Source organism: Plecotus auritus (assembly GCF_963455305.1).
Source record: "Plecotus auritus genome assembly, chromosome: 4".
Lineage (NCBI taxonomy): Eukaryota > Metazoa > Chordata > Mammalia > Chiroptera > Vespertilionidae > Plecotus > Plecotus auritus.
Genome location: NC_137775.1, coordinates 43,538,265 through 43,558,116, shown reverse-complemented (window position 1 = coordinate 43,558,116; position 19,852 = coordinate 43,538,265). Strand labels below are relative to the sequence as shown.

General features: G+C 36.3%; 1 protein-coding gene across 7 annotated transcripts in view; it reads right to left on the bottom strand.

The window, feature by feature from the left end:
• HACE1 (HECT domain and ankyrin repeat containing E3 ubiquitin protein ligase 1) overlaps nucleotides 1-19,852 on the bottom strand; it is a 109,513-nt gene that overhangs the window by 22,386 nt on the left and 67,275 nt on the right. For all 7 annotated transcript variants that reach the window (XM_080666313.1, XM_080666314.1, XM_080666315.1 and 4 more), the window contains 5 exons: nucleotides 15,339-15,450; nucleotides 15,148-15,245; nucleotides 14,879-14,966; nucleotides 7,314-7,463; nucleotides 6,551-6,747 (listed from right to left, as the gene is read on the bottom strand). In XM_080666313.1, coding sequence (XP_080522439.1) covers nucleotides 6,551-6,747; nucleotides 7,314-7,463; nucleotides 14,879-14,966; nucleotides 15,148-15,245; nucleotides 15,339-15,450 — 645 coding nt within the window. The remainder of the gene's footprint in view (nucleotides 1-6,550; nucleotides 6,748-7,313; nucleotides 7,464-14,878; nucleotides 14,967-15,147; nucleotides 15,246-15,338; nucleotides 15,451-19,852) is intronic.

The following is a 19,852-nucleotide window of genomic DNA, read 5'->3' as shown; positions in this document are numbered from 1 at the left end:
GTGGGTAAAATTTTATCCCCAACAGATGGCATATTTGCTCCCAGGTGAGTTTTTTGCTAATTCTTTGAGGGCATAAAATAATACCAGATGCCATAGATGTAACTCGAAGAATTAACTATATACAAGAATCTGAGTTAGTGCTTGTACTAAAATAGTTATGTTAACATATAGAAAGTTTTCAACTCAGAAAGCCTCAGCATGGAGATAAGAACAACAAAAAGCCCTAGCAACTTTTTTCTAGCTTAACCTCTGAGCCTGATAACTGATACAACATAGCTAAGAAAAAAGTAACTGCAAAGGGAAAAATACTACTAAGATTAAGGAGATACAACATCTGACCTTAAGTTCCAGTTAAGTTATAGGTCTAGTTACAGAAACATTTTGTTTTAATAATCTCCTAGTCTTCTGAATGTGTGGAATGAATAATATCACCCTTCAGAAATGTTTTTAAAAATCTAACTTCTTTTCAGGCTTTGGACCTAAATTATGTCTTCTTATGAGGGGTGATAGTGATGTTGAAACTTGAAATATTTTTAAGCTATTTTTCTTCTTTAAAATCTTTTCTACTACTTCTAGAAAAATATTTAAATAAACCATATTTATATGAAAGTTAATTTTAATAGAGAAACCAAGATGTTCCTTCTAAGTAGACCAATAAACTTGGCCATATTTGTAAAACTATCTGGAACAGTATTTTTTTTTTTTTTGCAATTAACAGTTTCAATGCCATTATTAATCTCATAATGCAAGTAACTGTTTGAATATAAATCCCTTGGTAATAAAAGCTTCCTTCCTGGGCTTCTCCAATTGATTAGTATTGCTCTGGTATGTAAGAGTTCTCACTGAAAACTTCTCCACCTAGAACTCAAAAGAATACCAGGTAAGAATAAGTAGGTAAAAGAAAAAGAGAGGCACTGTAATATTTTTCAATAATTGTTTCTTTACCAGTATATTCTTATTTTTAAGGTCACATATTAGTTATAAAGATTGATAGTCTAGTAAAAATCCTATTACTTCAGTTTCCTTGAAAAAAGTTTAGTCATTGAAAATAGTGATTCCTCAGGTTACCATTTCATAGAGTTGGTAAAATTTTAGAATATACTAACTAAAAAGCAAGGGAAAGTATGTTCTTCTTGTAAACAGGAAAATATTAAAGATAATTTAAAATCCAATCAAATAATACACACAAACATTTAATATGGAGAACTTCAGACTTGAACTGTTGTAAAACTCTTGAATAGTAAAATTATTTCTCATAGTATACTTTTCTGAAGATGAAAATAAGGAATCATTATTTAAGTCAATAATCTATATACACACGCCTGTATTTTATGTGTGCATCAAATGTGTGTGAAATAAATCAAGTGAAAGTGGCAATAAAATACAAGGTATTTAACCATATGAAAATAAGTGGAGGAAAACATACTAAATTTGTATTTGCAACTTTGTTCATATTCACTGACTTAGTAAGGGAGAGGCCTAGCAGTTACACAATCATACAGAACTTGACTTAAATTGAGGGCTCACCACTTACTAATTTTGAGCCCTTAGACAGTTATTTAACATCTAAAGAAATATATAGTGTGGATGAAAAGGGGCCACATGCTAATCTGACTAGCTCAGGGAAGACCTGTGTGGCGGCCTTACAAACTCAAGAGACTTAAAGTAACCGCAAAGGATGGTCTGAAATTAAAAAAAAATTTAACAAAAAAGCAGTTTATAGTGCGTAGTCATGTACTAGGCTGGTATCTTCCCTGACAAAGGCCAATCTTTACCTTAACTGAGCCTATTGTCTTTTTGCATCTAGGATAACATCATTGGAACGTCGAAGTAATTTTCCTTTTTCCGAACCCCTCAAAGCACAGACACTGCTCTGGAGACTACAAATCCCCTCATTGTTATTGAGTTAATTGTCAAGTGTTAACTATCCTGCACCCACCTAAATAAAAAAAGTATGTGTCTATCATTTTACTTTTTATCCAATCCCAGAGGTCCACCCCCTTCTGCTTTGCTTTCTCCCACCTCCCTAATCTATCACCAACAGATTTCACATAACCCACTTACGTCTCCTCTTTGATTGTAATGTATAAAACAAGGTGCAAAACTGCCATTCTCCAGAGCATTATCTCAATCCGTTGAGATTCTGCTTCCTGGAATCTGTCGACAGTTTGGCTCAAATAAACTCACAAAAATTCTTCACAGGTTTGAATGTTTCTTACATTAACAATAGTGTCATAGTTACAAGTTCAGGCTTGAAATTTATAGACTGCATGGGTTCAAATCCTAGCTCCAACACTTATTAACCACGTTCTGGAGGAAAGCTACGTAAGCCCTTTACCCTTCAGTCTCCTGACCTGTAGAAAAGAATATCTACACTTCACAGGACTATTTAAGCTAATACACATAAAGTACTTTGAACAGTGCCTAGTACATTATAAGCACCTGATAAATGTCAGATGCTTTTAATATTAAAGCTGTTTCCACATTCAATAAATAGAAATAACTATCTCAGCCACTGTGGAGAACAGTATGGAGTTTCCTCAAAAAAATAAAAATGGAACTCCCATTTGACCCAGTAATCCCACTTCTAGGAATATATTCCAAGAAACTAGAAACAATAGTCAGAAAGGATATATGCACCCCTATGTTCATAGCAGCACAATTCACCATACCTAAGATTTGGAAACAGCCCAAATGCCCATCAGCAGATGAGTGGATTAGAAAACTATGGTACATCTACACAATGGAATACTACGCTGCTATAAAAAAGAAGGAATTCTTACCATTTGCAGCAGCATGGATGGACCTGGAGAGCATTATGTTAAGTGAAATAAACCAGGCAATAAAAGAAAAACACCACATGATCTCACTCATTTATGGAAAATAAAGAACATTATAACCTGATGAACAAAAAGATAGATACAGAGGCAGTAAAGCATCAAACAGACTGTCAAATTACAGTGGGAAAGCAGGGGAGTGTTGGGGAGGGGGGAAAGAGATCAACCAAAGGACTTGTATGCATGCATATAAGCACAACAAATGGACACAAGACACTGGGGGGGGGGGATGGGATCAGGGCATGCGACAGGGGGTAGGGGAGGCTGGGGAAATGTCAATGGGGGGGGGGAAAAGGAGATGTATGTACTACTACATGTAATACTTTAAACAATAAAAAAATATTTTAAAAAATCAATAAACAAAAAAAAGAAATAACTATCTCAAAAGGCTGTTAATAGTAAATAGAAATGCATGAAGAACACATCTTAAATACATGAAATATATAGCAAGTACTCAATCAGCAGTACCTATTCTCACTAGAAAACAACACTGATGGTAATGAGATTGATGAAGAGGAGGATAGCAACACCAACAGTCATTCTGGGGGCCAATCCACAAAAGTAGTAGTCCTCTTTGAGTTGTTCTCTTTTCATCTTCCCAAACAATTACTCAGTTCCGTAAATTCTATATCCTTGAAAGCTATCTCATTTTCTGCATCCTCACTGGCCCTGGCATAAAATCCCCCATGCATGCTCCACAGACCAATGCCACAACAACCTATCAGCTGATCTGTATTGTCCCATTTCAATCCATTCCTCACCCTCCAAGATGAGTTTATTCAATCATGTGACTCCTCACTATAGCATCTTCAATCATCCCACAGCCTTTGGAATAATGTTCAAATTTCTGATTGTGAATTAAAGTCTTTCAGAATTTGGCCCTTTCTACCTCCCTCAGCTAATCTTTTTCCACTCACTTAACTTTGTAATCTAAGCTAAGAAGTACAACTCTCATCTATCTGTGGTTCCCCAAACACACGCTCCGTCAACTCTGTGCCTTCTTGTAAGCCTAGAACACTTCCTTCTCCCCTTCCTTACTCCCATTCTGATCACTTAACGGTTCTCCTCTGTAATCCAACTCCCGTGGCACCTCCTCCATTCCCTGATATCCTGTCCCATCTCACCCCCATGTTTTCCCCTTCCAGCCAGAATGAACTTGAGGATTAGTATTGTAAAAGTGTTTAACATTTTACTCTTCAGTTCTAACAGATCAATTTAAGCTATAGGTATGTTTCTAAATATTTTTAATATTTAAAAATTAATCAGACTATTTATTGAATAAGTATTAACTGTTTAAGCATCATCAATTAGATATAAAATTATACTTGACCCTTACTGATAATATTCAGTTCTAATACCTAGAACTTAAGGTTTGGGCCAAAAATGTTGCTTTTAATTCCAGATTTCATGGTTCTACGATTTCACCTTTTCATCAAGAATTTAAAATTGAAAGTAAAAGTAAAAAAGTAAAAGCAAAACTAAAATGAAAATACTATTTAAATGTGAATATTCAGCCATTTTCAAACGTGAAAACAAGGTTCTTTGTTTTTCCCATCTAGATTTTAAAACAAAACAGATACAAAATAAATTTCAAAGTGCATTATAGTTCCAATGTGGAACTGGTATATATTCTTCTGCCTTACCTTAATTGTATTTTTTTAACTTACTGCTTTTCAAAACAGGGTAATTTCATCTAGTTACCAAAGCCTTTCAATAAAATTTAGGAATAAATGACTCCCCCATGTGGAGATGAGCTTACATAGACTTTCTCTTACTAATAAGCTTGTCAAGTCATTTAGCTTCAATATGATTATAAATTTTGAAGATAAACGTGACTATAACTTCATACCTATAAAGGTAAGTAGATAAAAGGCTGACCCTAAAGTAACACAAAGGTTCATGATGGAAATGCATGTTAAAGAATAATACCTGTAAAGAACATGGTTTGAAAATCTTATTTGTAAATTGAATACTTTAACAATTTTAAAGTGAGTGGTCAATTTAAGCTATAGGTATGTTTCTAAAGATTTTTAGTATTTAAAAATTAATCAGGTTGTTTAATGAATAAGCATTAAGTGTTTAAGCATCAACAATTAGATATAAAATTATACTTGACTCTTATTGGTAATATTAGAAAGCAGAGGCTCAATTTATTGTGAGAAATGTTTACATTCCAAAATTGAAAGCTAAGAATTTACATATTAATGATTGAGATCCTGCTTTTACCTCTATTACCAAATTAATTATTGAAAAAGTTTAGCCTGTAATCAACCAATTAGTTAATAAAGTTAAATAAAAATGTACTAAACTCAGAAACAAAAGTTTCAAATGCTTTAATATTACAATAGTATTTCAACCTCAGAGTAGAATCAAGATGACGGATATAACTTCAGTGTGAGTATATTCTCATTTGCTATTATTTTTTCAATGTCTCCCTTCTTTCTAGATTTCCATAAAAAAAACACAAATGTAAAAGAATAAAATATGAATCTAAAAATCTACACAAAAATCAGTCATAGTGGGAGGGAAGCTGTTAGGAGAAACAAGTATAAATATAGCTATCCATCATGCAATTGTTAGTGGGTCTTTCTACTTTGTCATATAAAATATATCTGAGAGGAGAGACAAATATACTCATCATCAGATACGGTATTCATAGGTAGGAATCATGTTTGAGGTTCTCTCATGAAAAGCAATCACTTGATTATAATAAAGATTCTATGACTTCATCACCCGTAATTGAGGGCATGTATCCATTATAAAATAAAGCAACAAATTCACTGCAAGGTGGACAATCTAATAATTAGAAGAATTTTTAAAAATATATTTTCATTCACTAGCAAGTTCATATAGATTTTAAAAACTAATTTAAGCACTTTACTATTTTAAGTTTCTAGAGCTTCATATGACTCATTATATTAAAAGTCAAGTAAGCTCCTCCTCAACATGATTAATTTTGCAAATAGTATGAAGAACATCAGACTTGAAACTAGGAGACAGGAGACCTGGGTTTTGGCCCCAGTGTTAGGCTTCAATATCCTCATGTGTAAAATGAGAGAGTAAATAAAAAAAATTTAAGTACAGATATGGAAAACTCAGCTCCTGATTTTATTTTCCAAAATTAAACTTCATGGGGTTTTTTTTATATGAACAGTATCTAACTTTCAAAAAGGAAAATTATATAGCATGATGTAAGTCTCCAATCTCCTGTGTATATCTAAAACTTTTAAGCCTATTTTTTTTTATAGAAAACTATCCAATAACAACTAACTTTTGTAATGTGCTTTTAGGTTTACAAAATGTTAGTAACAATTCTCCATGGGAGGTAGTATTGTCCAGATTTTACAGAATGGAAAACTGAGGCTCAGAGTTTAGCTAAAACATGGTCAAGTCTTTTGGTTTAAAAAAAAAAATCGGTATTTTACTAAATTTCTAGTCTGCAAAATGGTTTGATAAACATTATTTTTATAGGTAGGTGATTCTAAAGCTTTCTTAGAATTATAACTCAACTACAGGAAAGGAAAAAGATTTTAGTCTTATTTAACCATAAGTTTGGTTAATTAAAATATTTTTCTTTTATAAAATGTTATTAACTCTAACAGTAAAAATTTTTTTAGCTAGTACCAGGAGACTTTACAATAATTAGCCAGGAGACTTTAGAATATCAGGACCAAGTTACAAACAGTGGCTAAGATAAAAATTCAAATACTTACTTTGTTATTTTGTGTCACCAGAATACTTCCACCCCCAGGTTTCAAAGGCACCTCTTCCATTGCTCCAAATACATCAGTCTCAACAGAAAAAGTCAGTTCTAGACCCAGATCACTAATATCATTATCTAAAATCCACTGCAAATTCTTGGCATATTCTGGGTCAATAGATGCCACATCTTGGTAATTTACAGGAATACCTAAAAATATAAACATACAGTAGTTATATTCTACATGTTTCTGCCTTTCCTTATCTGTTTAATGGTAAAATACTGCCCTCTACAGATACTATGTAAAACTGCAAAATATAATCAAATTTACAGCATGATTTAAACGGATGCCAATTCTTGAATTTGAGGCTTAATTTAAGCTTACTTTCTTCCACATTTTTACAATGTAATCTTTCTTTAAAAGCACTATTCAGGAAATTATTATAAACTTCAAAAAGTGCCAATTCTCTTAAGTGTATTCATATCAAAATACATTCTTAGCATAAATATACATACACTAAAATGAAAAAAAAAATTGTAGGTGTTTTTTTCCTTTCCCTTAGGCCCTCATTTAAATGCCTCACAAACACAAATAGTCTCTAATCAAAATAAAAATGTTCTCATTCAAAATGCCATCACTTATCAAATTATATTTACTTAAAGACTATAGGAAAAACACTTTAAATAAATTAGGGGAGGTCAATTGAGAAAAAAGAAGACAAATGTAAAACTTTAGAAAATAAAAAAAATTAAAATAAAATAAATCAGAGCCATACCAAGAATGTGCTTATAGAATGATCTTGTGAAGTAAATGTTGACCAGCTGCCTATGGTTCAAAGCTAATCCCAAGATCTGTCCAGCAAAACGGAAATAGTTCAGGTGATCAGGATTTACATAGGAGTTGCTATTAGGCTGAAAAGTTGTTCCTATTAAATACAAAATAATTTATTTTAAAGAATCTATATGCAGAAGAGACATCATTTTAATGCAGATAAATTTGTTCATATAAAACTTCAGCAAAGCTAAAGTTATGTATTAATTTCCACAGAATGTTCTTTGTGGGATATATAACAGGCAGTGAAACTAGAAGTACAAAAGACATTAATTCACACATGTACTAGTATATCACAGTACATCTTTGTGCAGGGAGAAAATTTGAGAATACTTTTAAACTGCACTTTGAAGTATTTTAATTGGAAGATGTGTCAGAGAGATCCTGGAAATAATATATTAAAAGATCACACACACACACACACACACACACACACACACACACACGGTTCCCTGGACAGTGTGGATAAATAACTACTAGGCAGTGAATTAAGGCAGACATTGTCTCATTCAGGCCCAGTGCAGCAGATATTTACTACTTTTTGCTACTTAAGGAACACAGCACTATAAGAAAATAACTAAAAATTTTAAATGTACAACTAATCTTAAGTAATAGAACTACTAATCAGTGAACTTGATGCCTTTTAACGATTCTCAGGAAATCACCAAAAGTCCCCAAGTCAACCAATTCATCCTCATGGCAATGAAGTATATGACTCCACTTACATGAAAAAGATCTGGAAATAAGACAGTTACACCACACTATGAATGCACATAGTGCCAACTGAATTACAACACTTCAAAATTATTAAAATGGTAAATCTTGTCACAGTAAAAACGCCTCAAAAATATCTAGTGCAATGAAAAAACCTAATACCAAGACCTCAATTTTAAGTAACTCTTCTTCCCTGTTTTTCTGTGATAATCACTAACTTCGATTACAAATTCTCTTATCATTCAACAAATATTTATTGAGCTTATGCTACCTAAAATAAAGAATAATTGATAAAATTAATGAAACTGCATCAAAGGAAAATAAAGGAACAATGAAAAAGTACTAGAGAGTGAAAAGTTTGGTCATTTAGTATACATACTTTGGCAATAATTCCCTTTGTGTTTCGTTGGTCTTTGATTTATCAGAGTTGGCATTGGGCTAAATTGCCATGACCGAGATATAAAGTGCAAATTTGGAAGCTTATGGCTGAATGATTTAAAAGAGCCACATGAAGCTAATCATTCACTGTTAAGTACCTTTAGAAAATCATAATGTAAGACTGGGTATTAAAAGACAAGGCAAAGATGGCGGCATAGGTAAACACCTATACTCGCTGCCTCTCAACCACATCAAAATTACAACTAAAAGGCAGAACAACTACCACCCAGAACCGCAAGAAAGCTGTCTGAGTGGAAGTTCCACAACTAGAGAGGTGAAGAAAGCGCATTGAGACTGGTAAGAGGTGCAGAGGCGTGGAAAGTGCCGACAACACCTGGATGTGCTGCTCTTTTAATTGGGAGGGAGATACAAGCTCCCGCTTGCTCTGAACTCCAGTTCCGGGCGAGACTCTGGGGGACCCAGACACATATGGAGAGAAACTGAAATGTCTGGCATCGGGACAGGAACGTGAGGATGGCTTTCTCTCAGAGGTGCTCACAGCGATCATTGTTCCTGCACAGGGGCGCGGGACACGGAGACCCAGGGATCTCTCCAGTGCAGGGCTGACTGGCAGCCATTGCTGTTTGCTCCACCCTGGTGATTCCCAGAGACCTCGCCCCACCCAATTTACAACCTCACCCAAGCTGTGAGCATCAGCTTTTGAATATGAATGGCCTGTCCTTTCTCCATCTAAAACCTGTCAAATTGCAGCTGGGTCAGAGAGCCCCAGAGCTTCCAAAAGAAGGCCCAAGGCCTGGCAGCAGCAGCCTGCCTTGCTTCACAGCTGGGCCTCATCTGGGCACTTCCAAACCCCATACAAAGAGGAGGAATCTGCAGACGTCTCCGTAGCTCCTGCTGGGCGGCCCCAGACAGTGGCTGACCTTAAACCTCCTTGGAGTTCCAAGAGCTAGTGTACCCAGTGGTCAGAGTGAGACCATATCAGATTATAACTCTTCACATCCATAAGTGACACACTCAAGGGGCAGACTCAGTGAGCATCAAAGACCCACTGAAGCAAGTCCTGCACCATGAGGGTGTCTCCTGCGCAACAGCTCTTCCAGTGTAGACAAAGCTGGTCCTCACAGCCAATTGGCCTGGAGGTCAATTCCTCCCAGTGACACCAACAGCAATCAAGGGTTAACTACAACAAGACTGTGCAAACAGCCTACAAAGGGGTGCAACAAGAGCATCTACCTCAGGTGATTGGGGAGGCTGAGCCATTAGGCCCTATAAGACACCTACCACACAAGGCCACTCTATCAACTCAAGGAGACCAGTACATAGAAACAAACACAGGGAGGCAGCCAAAATGCGGAGACAAAGAAACAAGTCAAGTCACAAATGAAAGAAATGGAGGAAAGCAAACTACTGGATATAGAGTTCAAAACCACAGTTATAAGATTACTCAAGAATCTTTTAGAAACCTCCAAGAAATTTAGTGAGACCTACAAGGATATGAAAAAGGACCAATCAGAAATTAAGCATACACTGACTGAAATCCTATATAATAAAAGAGTAATATGCAAACTGACCATCACTCCAACACACAAGATGGCTGCCCCCATGTGGTCAAAAATGACTGCCCCCATGTGGATACAAGATGGCCAGCAGAGGAGGGCAGTTGAGAGGAACCAGGCCTGCAAGGGAGGGCAGTTGTGGGCAATCAGGCCAGCAGGGGAGGGCAGTTGGGAGGGAACAGGCCTGCAAGGGAGGGCAGTTGGGGGTGATCAAGCCTGCTGGGGAGGGCAGTTAGGGGTGACCAGGATGGCAGAGGAAGGAAGTTGGGGGCAACCAGGCCTGCAGGAAAGGGCAGTTGGGGGAAACCCAGACCTGCAGGGAAGAGCAGCTGGGGGGGACCAGGCCTGCAGGGGAGGGCAGTTAGGGGTGACCAGGCCTGCAGCGGGAGTAGTTAGGGGCAAACAGGCTGGCAGGGGAGCAGTTAGGCATCAATCAGGCTGGCAGGGGAGTGGTTAGGGGGTGATCAGGCTGGCAGGCAGAAGCTTTTAGGGGCAATCAGGAAGGCAGGCAGGCGAGCAGTTGGGAGCCAGCAGTCCTGGATTGTGAGAGGGATCCCAGATTGGAGAGGGTGCAGGCTGGGCTGAGGGACACCCCGCCCCCCGCCGTGCATGAATTTCGTGCACCAGGCTTCTAGTAAAAAATAATATACAGAGAGGAGGAATCTGCAGATGTCTCTGTAGCAGACTAGAGCAGTGGTCGGCAAACTCATTAGTCAACAGAGCCAAATATCAATAGTACGATTAAAATTTCTTTTTGAGAGCCAAATTTTTTAAACTTAAACTTCTTCTAATGCCACTTCTTCAAAATAGACTCGCCCAGGCCATGGTATTTTGTGGAAGAGCCACACTCAAGGGGCCAAAGAGCCGCATGTGGCTCGCAAGCCGCAGTTTGCCAACCACTGGACTAGAGGATCCCAAGAATCAAGTCAAAAATTTAAAATACAAAAAAGCAAAACACACCAAAGCAGAAAAGCAAAAAGAAAAAAAAAAAAAATGAAGATAGTGTAAGGAGCCTCTGGGACAACTTCAAGCGTACCAACATCAGAATTATGGGGGTGCCAGAAGAAGAGAGAGAGCAAGATACTGAAAACCTATTTGAAGAAATAATGACAGAAAACTTCCCCCACCTGGTGAAGGAAATAGACTTACAAGTCCAGGAAGCGCAGAGAACCCCAAACAAAAGGAATCCAAGGGGGACCACACCAAGACACATCATAATTAAAATGCCAAAAGCAAAAAACAAAGAGAGAATCTTAAAAGCAGCAAGAGAAAAACAGTTAGTTACCTACAAGGGAGCACCCATACAATTGTCAGCTGATTTCTCAACAGAAACTATGCAGGCCAGACGGGAGTGGCAAGAAATATTCAAAGTGATAAAGAGCAAGAACCTACAACCAAGATTACTCTACCCAGCAAAGCTATCATTCAGAATTGAATGTCAGATAAAGAGCTTCACAGAAAAGAAAAAGCTAAAGGACTTCATCACCGCCAAACCAGTATTATATGAAATGCTGAAGGGTATTCTTTAAGAAGAGGAAGAAGAAGAAAAGGTAAAGATAAAATATTATGAACAACAAATACATATCTATCAACAAGTGAATCTAAAAATCAAATGAATAAGAAACCTGATGAACAGAACAGACTGGTGAATGTAATAGAATCAGGGGCATGGAAAGGGAGCAGACTGACAGTTCTCAGGGGGAAGGGGTTGTGGGGGGTGCGGGAAGAGATTGGACAAAGAGCTTACACCTATGGTCGAGGTCATGGGGGGGGGGGAAGGCCTGGAGTAGGGTGGGAAATGGGTGGAGGGGACCTATGGGGGGGAAAAATAGGAACATTTGTAATAATCTGAACAATAAAGATTTTTTTTTAAAAAGTCAAGGCAAAGTTCTGTGGAATGAAGAAAGACTTTAAGAATAAACATAGCCATAATTTCAAAAAATACAATATTCTGAGAATAATCACAAATGTTTTTTACCTATTAAAATAGTGAATAGGGTTATTGAACCAGCAAAGATTTTTGATGGACTGAACTTTCCCCCCCAACTTGGTCTGTACAATTCCTTCTCTAAGTACTTTCTGGGAAGTTTTGGTTATTAAAAAGAATAGAAGAGAAATCAAAAGAAAAAAAATGGGGAAAAATATTCAGGAAACAAATAATAGTTTTTAACTTAGAAAATAGTTAAAACAGAATATAAATTCTATGTTATGTTTAAGTTCAAAATAAAAGTAACTGTGATACTCCCAGCTATTTTCATCACTTCAGAAAAATTGTATTGTACATTTTATTTTTTGATTCCCTAAGTAGCATAAACACCAAAGGCCAAACTCTTGGCCACTATAGCATACTACTTGCCTAATGTAAGTATCTTAATTTAATTAGAAAGCAAGTTTTAAAGACATTATTATAGACATTAGGTCTATTCAAACATTTCCCACATTTAGGAAATTTTAATTCTTAAATGTAATTCCCTTCTTGTCAACTATACTTAAGAACAATTTCATCTAGATTTTAATCTGTTCGTACTATGAACCTGAAAAGAACACTCATATGGTTTACAAAAAGGACAAATCACAATTTTTATAGTCTATGTGCTTCAATATATGCTCTACTATAAATTTATAGTATAAGGAAGTACCTCGACTAATGATTTCACACCAAATCTGTTTTTCAGGTATGGAACTACAACAGACTCAGAATAAAGGGCTATAAAGAAAAGAAATGCATCTAAAATACAATGTTGTAGCCCGGCCAGTGTGGCTCAGTGGTTGAGCATCACCCTATGAGCCAGAAGGTCAAGGTTCAATTCCCAGTTGGGGCATATGCCAGGATTATGGGCTCAACCACCAGTGTGGGGCAGCCACTCAATAATTCTCTCTCATCACTGATGTTTCTATCTCTCCCTTTCTCCCTTCCTCTCTGAAATCAATAAAAATATATTTTAAAAAATAAAAATAAAATACAATGTTGTAATATTAAATCTTATATCAACTATTAGGCCTAAATAATGAAATTTAATGCCACATTAACCTTGTCAAATTCAACAAATTCATCTCATAACAAAGGAAACAGAGTTAAAGTAGGCAGTCCCATATCCTACATAATCCTATATAATAAAAGCCTAATATGCAAATTGACCAAACGGCAGAATGACAGGCAGAACGAATGGTCACTATGACACGCACTGACCACCAGGGGGCAGACACTCAACGCCAAGGTGGGTACAAGTGGGGACCCACTGATTGCCCTGCCAGGAGGTGACCAACAGCAGTGGCGGTGGGGGGGGTGGGGCCAGCGAGCTGGCAGTACCAGGTCGGCCAAGGTGGGTGCGAATGAAGGGGCCCGACTACCCTGCCGGTCATCCCACAGATCAGCCCTGATCGCTGGCCAGGCCTAGGGACCCTACCCATGCACAAATTTCATGCACCAGGCTTCTAGTTTCTAAATAATTTCAAATACACCAAGTATATCTAAGGAGCCCATCACACAGGTGGATATCTACAGCTGCCTGGCATCACTGCTGCCCTCCTCCACTTGCCTCTCTTAGAGTCACTCTTCTTATTCAAAGAAGATGCACTGCTCATTTGGTTGGATGCAATCAAGAACTACAATTAATAATGCACTCTACCCTTATAAAAAAATTTAAGCACTGGGAAAGAAAAGTTTTCAGGGGAAAAAAGCAACTGTACATAGCATTTAAAAACTGAAATCCTACCTTCACTTGGATATGTCTCTATTAAGTTACAAAACTCTCTACAGACTGATTCATTTGCCTCTCAGCATAACCATTATTGCTTGTTTCATTTTCGGTTCTTTAAGTGTATCTCTAGTATCACATGATCTCACTCATCTGGGGGAAATAATGAACAACATAAACTGATGAACAAAAATGGACCTGGAGACAGGGAAGCATCGATCAGACTGTCGGGCCTTGGAGGGAAGGTAGGGAAGGGTGGGAGTAAGGGGGAGAGATCAACCAAAGGACTTGTGTACATGCATATAAACCTAACCAGTGGTCACGGACAAGAGGGGAGTGGGGGCATGCGTGGGGAGGGGTTTGGGATGGGAATGGGGGGATGAGGACAAATATGTGATGCCTTAATCAATAAAGAAATTAAAAAAGAAATAAAAAGTTACAAACTCTTAATTATACCTCACACAAATGAGGCGGTAATCATTTCCATTTACCCTACAATGTCAAATTCAGTTCTGTTAAATCACAAGTACCATTTCAACAAACAGTTTTTTATATGTGTTAAATGGTTAAATAAGAACTTAGTTGTCAGGTCTTGACATTTAAAAAAGACTGAAAATTAAGTTAGTATACATAAATAAATTATAAGTTAAGATTTAATATCATGATTTCTAGACTATGTTTGTTAGAAGCAATAAATTTTGAGACTTGGAAACTTAAATAGGGTTAGCAAATTTTAATTTTTCCAAATAAGGACTTGTATTATTTTCACATCCATCTACTATCACTATTTCACTAAAGGAAATTTTAACTCAAGAAAAACAGACTAAAGTACAATCCTTAAAGTGAATAAATTTAGTTTTAGTTTACAAAGAGCTAACGAAGTTTCTTGGGGCCAGCACAGCATTTGAGACAAGCATTGGAAAATCAACTGTTTAGAGAAAAGACTGCTAGACTGAGTCAGTTTCCATTCCATTAACTGTGCTAACATAGACAAAAACTCTGAATTTTGGTTTTCTTTTCTATGAAATGGGAATACCCCACCTATATTACAGAGCTACTATGGGAATAAAAGAATAAAATACACTGAAGTAGTTTGAAATGTGATAAGTCACAGAAAAAGTCATGGAGGCTGTACAACTTACCATCAGCTGACTGGGTAAACAATGCATAATCAGGATTGACTATCTCATTAGACAGAATATCAAACCATTCACGCACAACACCTTGACCCTGAGTTCAAGAAAATAAAATTAAGTATCAACAGAAATATATAAGATGAGGAAGTTTTTTATAAACAATAAAATTAAAAGCATATTAAATTTCTTCAATTACCAATTAAATATTAAATTTTATTCAAGTGCATTTTAATCTTTTATATACATTGATCTTCACTACTTATGTTTATACCCACCATGCCTTCTTCTCCATGGAACCGTACAGCAATTCCTTGCTTTAGCTTTGCACAATTTGCTTTTGACACGACTTCACAGCTACTCCTAAAAATGGAATCTAAATATGCAGCACTGGTTAATTGTGCATATTAAAATTTACAATAGCTAGTGTTTGGGCCTCACATGCACAGCATTTCTTTTGTAAGCATACCTCTGTGAACCAGCAGGATGTCATTCTCACTCACTGGCCTATGCACCATGTCCGAATCTGCTTGTCCTGAATGCAAATGTTCATAGAACCATTCACAGCGATCTTTAAATGGCTGCCCCAACAAATAACAGTAAAATGTGTTAGTGTTTCATCACCTATTAAATTTACTTAATTAACATGCTAACTACCCTTTCTACAAGTAATCATCCTTAGACCTTTATTTATACCAAATAGTTCTAGATAATGTCCTGACATTTCAACAACTATTTACAAAAAGGCAGAGCATAGCTGAAATACTTTGACTATGTAAAGAGTGTATTTATTAAAATTCCTTGCATTTTTGCCCAGCTGGTGTGGCTCCGTGGTTGAGCATGGACCTATGAACCAGGAGATCATGGTTCAATTCCCAGTCAGGGCACATGCTCGAGGTTGTGGGCTCCATACCCAGTAGCGGGTGTGCAGGAGGCAGCCGATGGATGATTCTCTCTCATCACTGATGTTTCTATCTCTATCTCTCTCTCCCTCTCCCTTCCTCTCTGAAATCAATAAAAATATATTTAAAAATTTAAAAAAAATAAAATGTCTTGCATTTTCAACAGCAAAGACTTGACAAATTAGGTTATATCTAAGAACTTAATATCATATATATAATTAAATATATTTACTCTCATTTTCTTTTAAACCCAACAAGGCTTATAAAAAATGAATTTTCATATCCAGAAAAATTATGTCACATGTTCCATTTAATTTTTCATGAAAATAATCTTTTATATCTAACTTTATCCTTATTTCTAACCTCTGAATACATGCAGCAACCAAAAAAGAATTTGTAACCCCCTTCTTTCCTTCTTCCTTCCCTTTCTCCACCCTAAAAATTAAAGAATATGACCTCTTAAACAGTAAAGTCTCTACCTTTTGTTCATTTGCCAGATATGCAACTGCATGTTATTTGCAAATTTTTTATGATTACTCAAAGTATTGCTGAGTAGCCAGCATGTGCCAACACTGCAGGTAACATAAGAGCTATAAAAATCTCAAATTCTTTGCTAAAAATTTTTAATATCATAAAGAGATGAAACTAGCATTAGAACAATACATATATAATAAGTTCTAAATAGTTAAGTACAATAAACTAGAGTGCATTAAGAATGTAAAGAAATTAAGAATCCTCTCAGAACTTTAGTTTTCCCACCTGTAAAATAGGGGAAATAATACCTTAAGTGATAATTGTGAGGATTAAGTAAAATAATGCATATATAAGGCATAATAATAATAATAAATTAGCTAACATTTATTAAAGCACCTATAAGTTTTAAGCACTTTAGATGCATTTTGACATGTAATCCTCACAACACTATGAGGAAAGGGACTCTTACTGTCCCCATTTCACAGTAGAAAAAATGCAGCATCCAGAGATTAACTTGTAGAAATACTTAACACCCAAAATGCTCAATGAGAGGTGTTGTTCTTATTATCACTCATAACAATGTTAAAATTATTGTTAATAATAAGATTTAAAATTATGTTAAAATGTCCTTGCCATTATAAGATAATATTAAACTATATCTTTTATCTATAAAATGTGAACCAAAAATAAAAGCAAATGACAATTTTTTTTTTAAATAATCTTTTTTTTTTTTTAATATATTTTATTGATATTTTACAGAGAGGAAGGAAGAGGGATAGAGAGCCAGAAACATCGATGAGAGAGAAACATCGATCAGCTGCCTCCTGCACATCTCCCACTGGGGATGTGCCCGCAACCAATGTACATGCCCTTGACCGGAATCGAACCCGGGACCCTTCAGTCTGCAGGCCGACGCTCTATCCACTGAGCCAAACCGGTCTCGGCGCAAATGACAATTTTTTAAAGTAATTCAAATGGAACAAAAAAAATATAAAATTCTACCTTTAAAAGCTAATAAGATATCTGTAAGATCAAGGCATCCACATACATATACACACACCTACAAAGCCAAAGGGCAGATTTTTGTATGTAAACTTTCTCAGTACCTGCATTTCCATAAAGTAATTCACAAAACAGGACTGATTACAGAGGTTTCTCTTATTAGCATTTGTATAGCAATACAAAATGTTTCTCCCTTTAACTACAAGCCACCTGAAAACCACCAAACAGAACAAGAAGTCAATCCCTTAGCAGAGATCATTTTTGTTTTTAATTGTTTTTTGGAACAGCCTCCAAGTTACAGAAAATTTCTAAGTATAGTAGAATACAAAGTATTCCTTTTTCCTGATGTGAGAGTAAGATGCCAACATGATGTCCAGTCAAGTCTAAAAACTTCAGTGTGCATTTCCCACAAACAAGACAATTCTTCTACAAACCAGAAAACTGTCAAAATCAGAAAATTAATAGCCACATTACTACAGTGTATCTAATCCTTAGACCTAATTCAAGTTTTGTCCTTTTCCTAATAATGTCCTTTATAGTGCAATACCTCAAGAATTTTATTTAGTTGTCCTGTCTCATTCTGGTAGAGTTTTTCATTGTTTTCTTAATTTTCATGACCTCAATACTTTTAAAGATTGCAGGTCACTTATTCTGTTAGTATGTCTGATGTTTTCTCATGATTAAATTCAGGGTGTGCATCTTTGGCAGGAATATTAAAGAAGTGATGCCATGTTCTTCTCTGTGTGCCAAGTCAGCTGGCACACTGATAGTTCTGCTTTGGTCACTGCCAAATGTGCCCACTGTAAAGTTTTTTTGTTAGTTTATTTTTATTTTAATCCTCGTCTAAGAATATGTTTATTAATTTTAGGGAGATAGATACAGAGAGAGAGACAAACAGACAGAGACACAGAGAGACATCGATAGGCCGACTCCCATATTCACTCCAACTAGGGATCGAACCCGCAACCTAGGTATGTGTCCTGAGCGGGAATTGAATTCACAGCCTTTTGGTGTACAGGATGACACTCCAACCAACTGAGCCATCCAGCCAAGGTGGTAAAGGCCTTTTTTAAATCTTTGTAATTTGTAAGTATTTTATAGGGACATACTTTGAGACAGTAAAAATATCCCTCACATCATCAAACTTGCCATGCATTCATTAATTTTTTCAATACAGACTCATGAGTTGGTTGTATTTCTAATATTTTGCCATCATTATTTATTTTGATGGCCAAATTGTTCCAGATTTGGCCAGCGGAGTACATTCAAGCTGGTTCTGAGTCATTATAATTCTTTAAAAATTTTTCTTGCACATAAGATGTTTCAGGCTCATCTGTACTTTCACTGACCCAGCCCTGGAATTAGCCATTTCTCCAATGAGTCCTGATTCATTAAGAACTGTATTTAGAGACTAAGAACAGTATTTAGAGACCAAGAACTGGGTGCTAGGTTAGCTATATCTATCTATCTATAGTAAAAATTATAAGCTCACACTGCCATTTCCAATTCCACTCCAAAGGCACATGGTTCACTCTATTTTCCTTCATTTTGTAACTCCTTTCTCCAACAATGAGAAACAAAGCTCCCAATATATTCACTATACTTACTTATTTCAACAACCTGTATGTAGCTTACATGAACCGTTTGTTCACTGCATGCATGCCCTGCACCCCACTTGGGCTTTGTCAAACTACTCTGAGCCGCTGTCACCACCCTCCACACTGGACATTCTCCATATGCCAATGCAACTCGCATACTCCTTGCTGAGGCCCTCTTCTACACAGACACCCTCCTTACCACACCCAAGCTCCAAACTCCATAAGGGGAACACCACAATGTTGGAGGGCACCTTCCTCACTCTGGTCAGGAAACAAAATACTAGTACTCTGTGGGTCCAAGAGGTGGATAAGGTAGATAGCTGATGCAGAGGCTTTTTGACTGAATTGTTCAGAAAGGTAAGGGATAAAGGAAGTGAAAAGCAAAGACAATATTAAAAAATAGCAAACTACCTCTTTCAAAAACTAAGTTTCTTTCACCCATAATCTCATTTGCCCTAGAATGGAGTCACACAATATAGGTTAAGAAAATGAACTTAAGAACCAGACAGATTTTTAAATTCTGGTTCTCCCAGTTAGTGCTGAATAACTTAACGTACTTAACCTCTTTAGCTGAATAAAGACTACCCATCTCACATGATTATTATAAAAATAAAATAACCTACGTAAAAAAATGTATGGTACCTGGCCTGAAGTTAGCATTCAATAAATGTAAGTTATTATTACTACCTTCTCTTTTACATTACCATAATTAAACAGATGTCAAAGGATACCGAAAGACATTTGCATAATTTTATAAGATTTAGTTCTTAGCTTTATTTAACTTCTGAAAGAATCTGTGTCCCTAAAGACATTTAAACACACCTGTAGTACTTATCCTATGACTACTAACCAAACCACAGCCTGCAGTCTATCCTACATTTCCGACAAAGTGTTTCCTAAAATTTTGCCAGGGTCATGTCATTCTCCTAAGGCAAAGCTATCACTGGCTCCTACCACCCTAGCAAACAAAGATTCTTTAATATAGCAGTCAAGGTTAAACAAAGGAT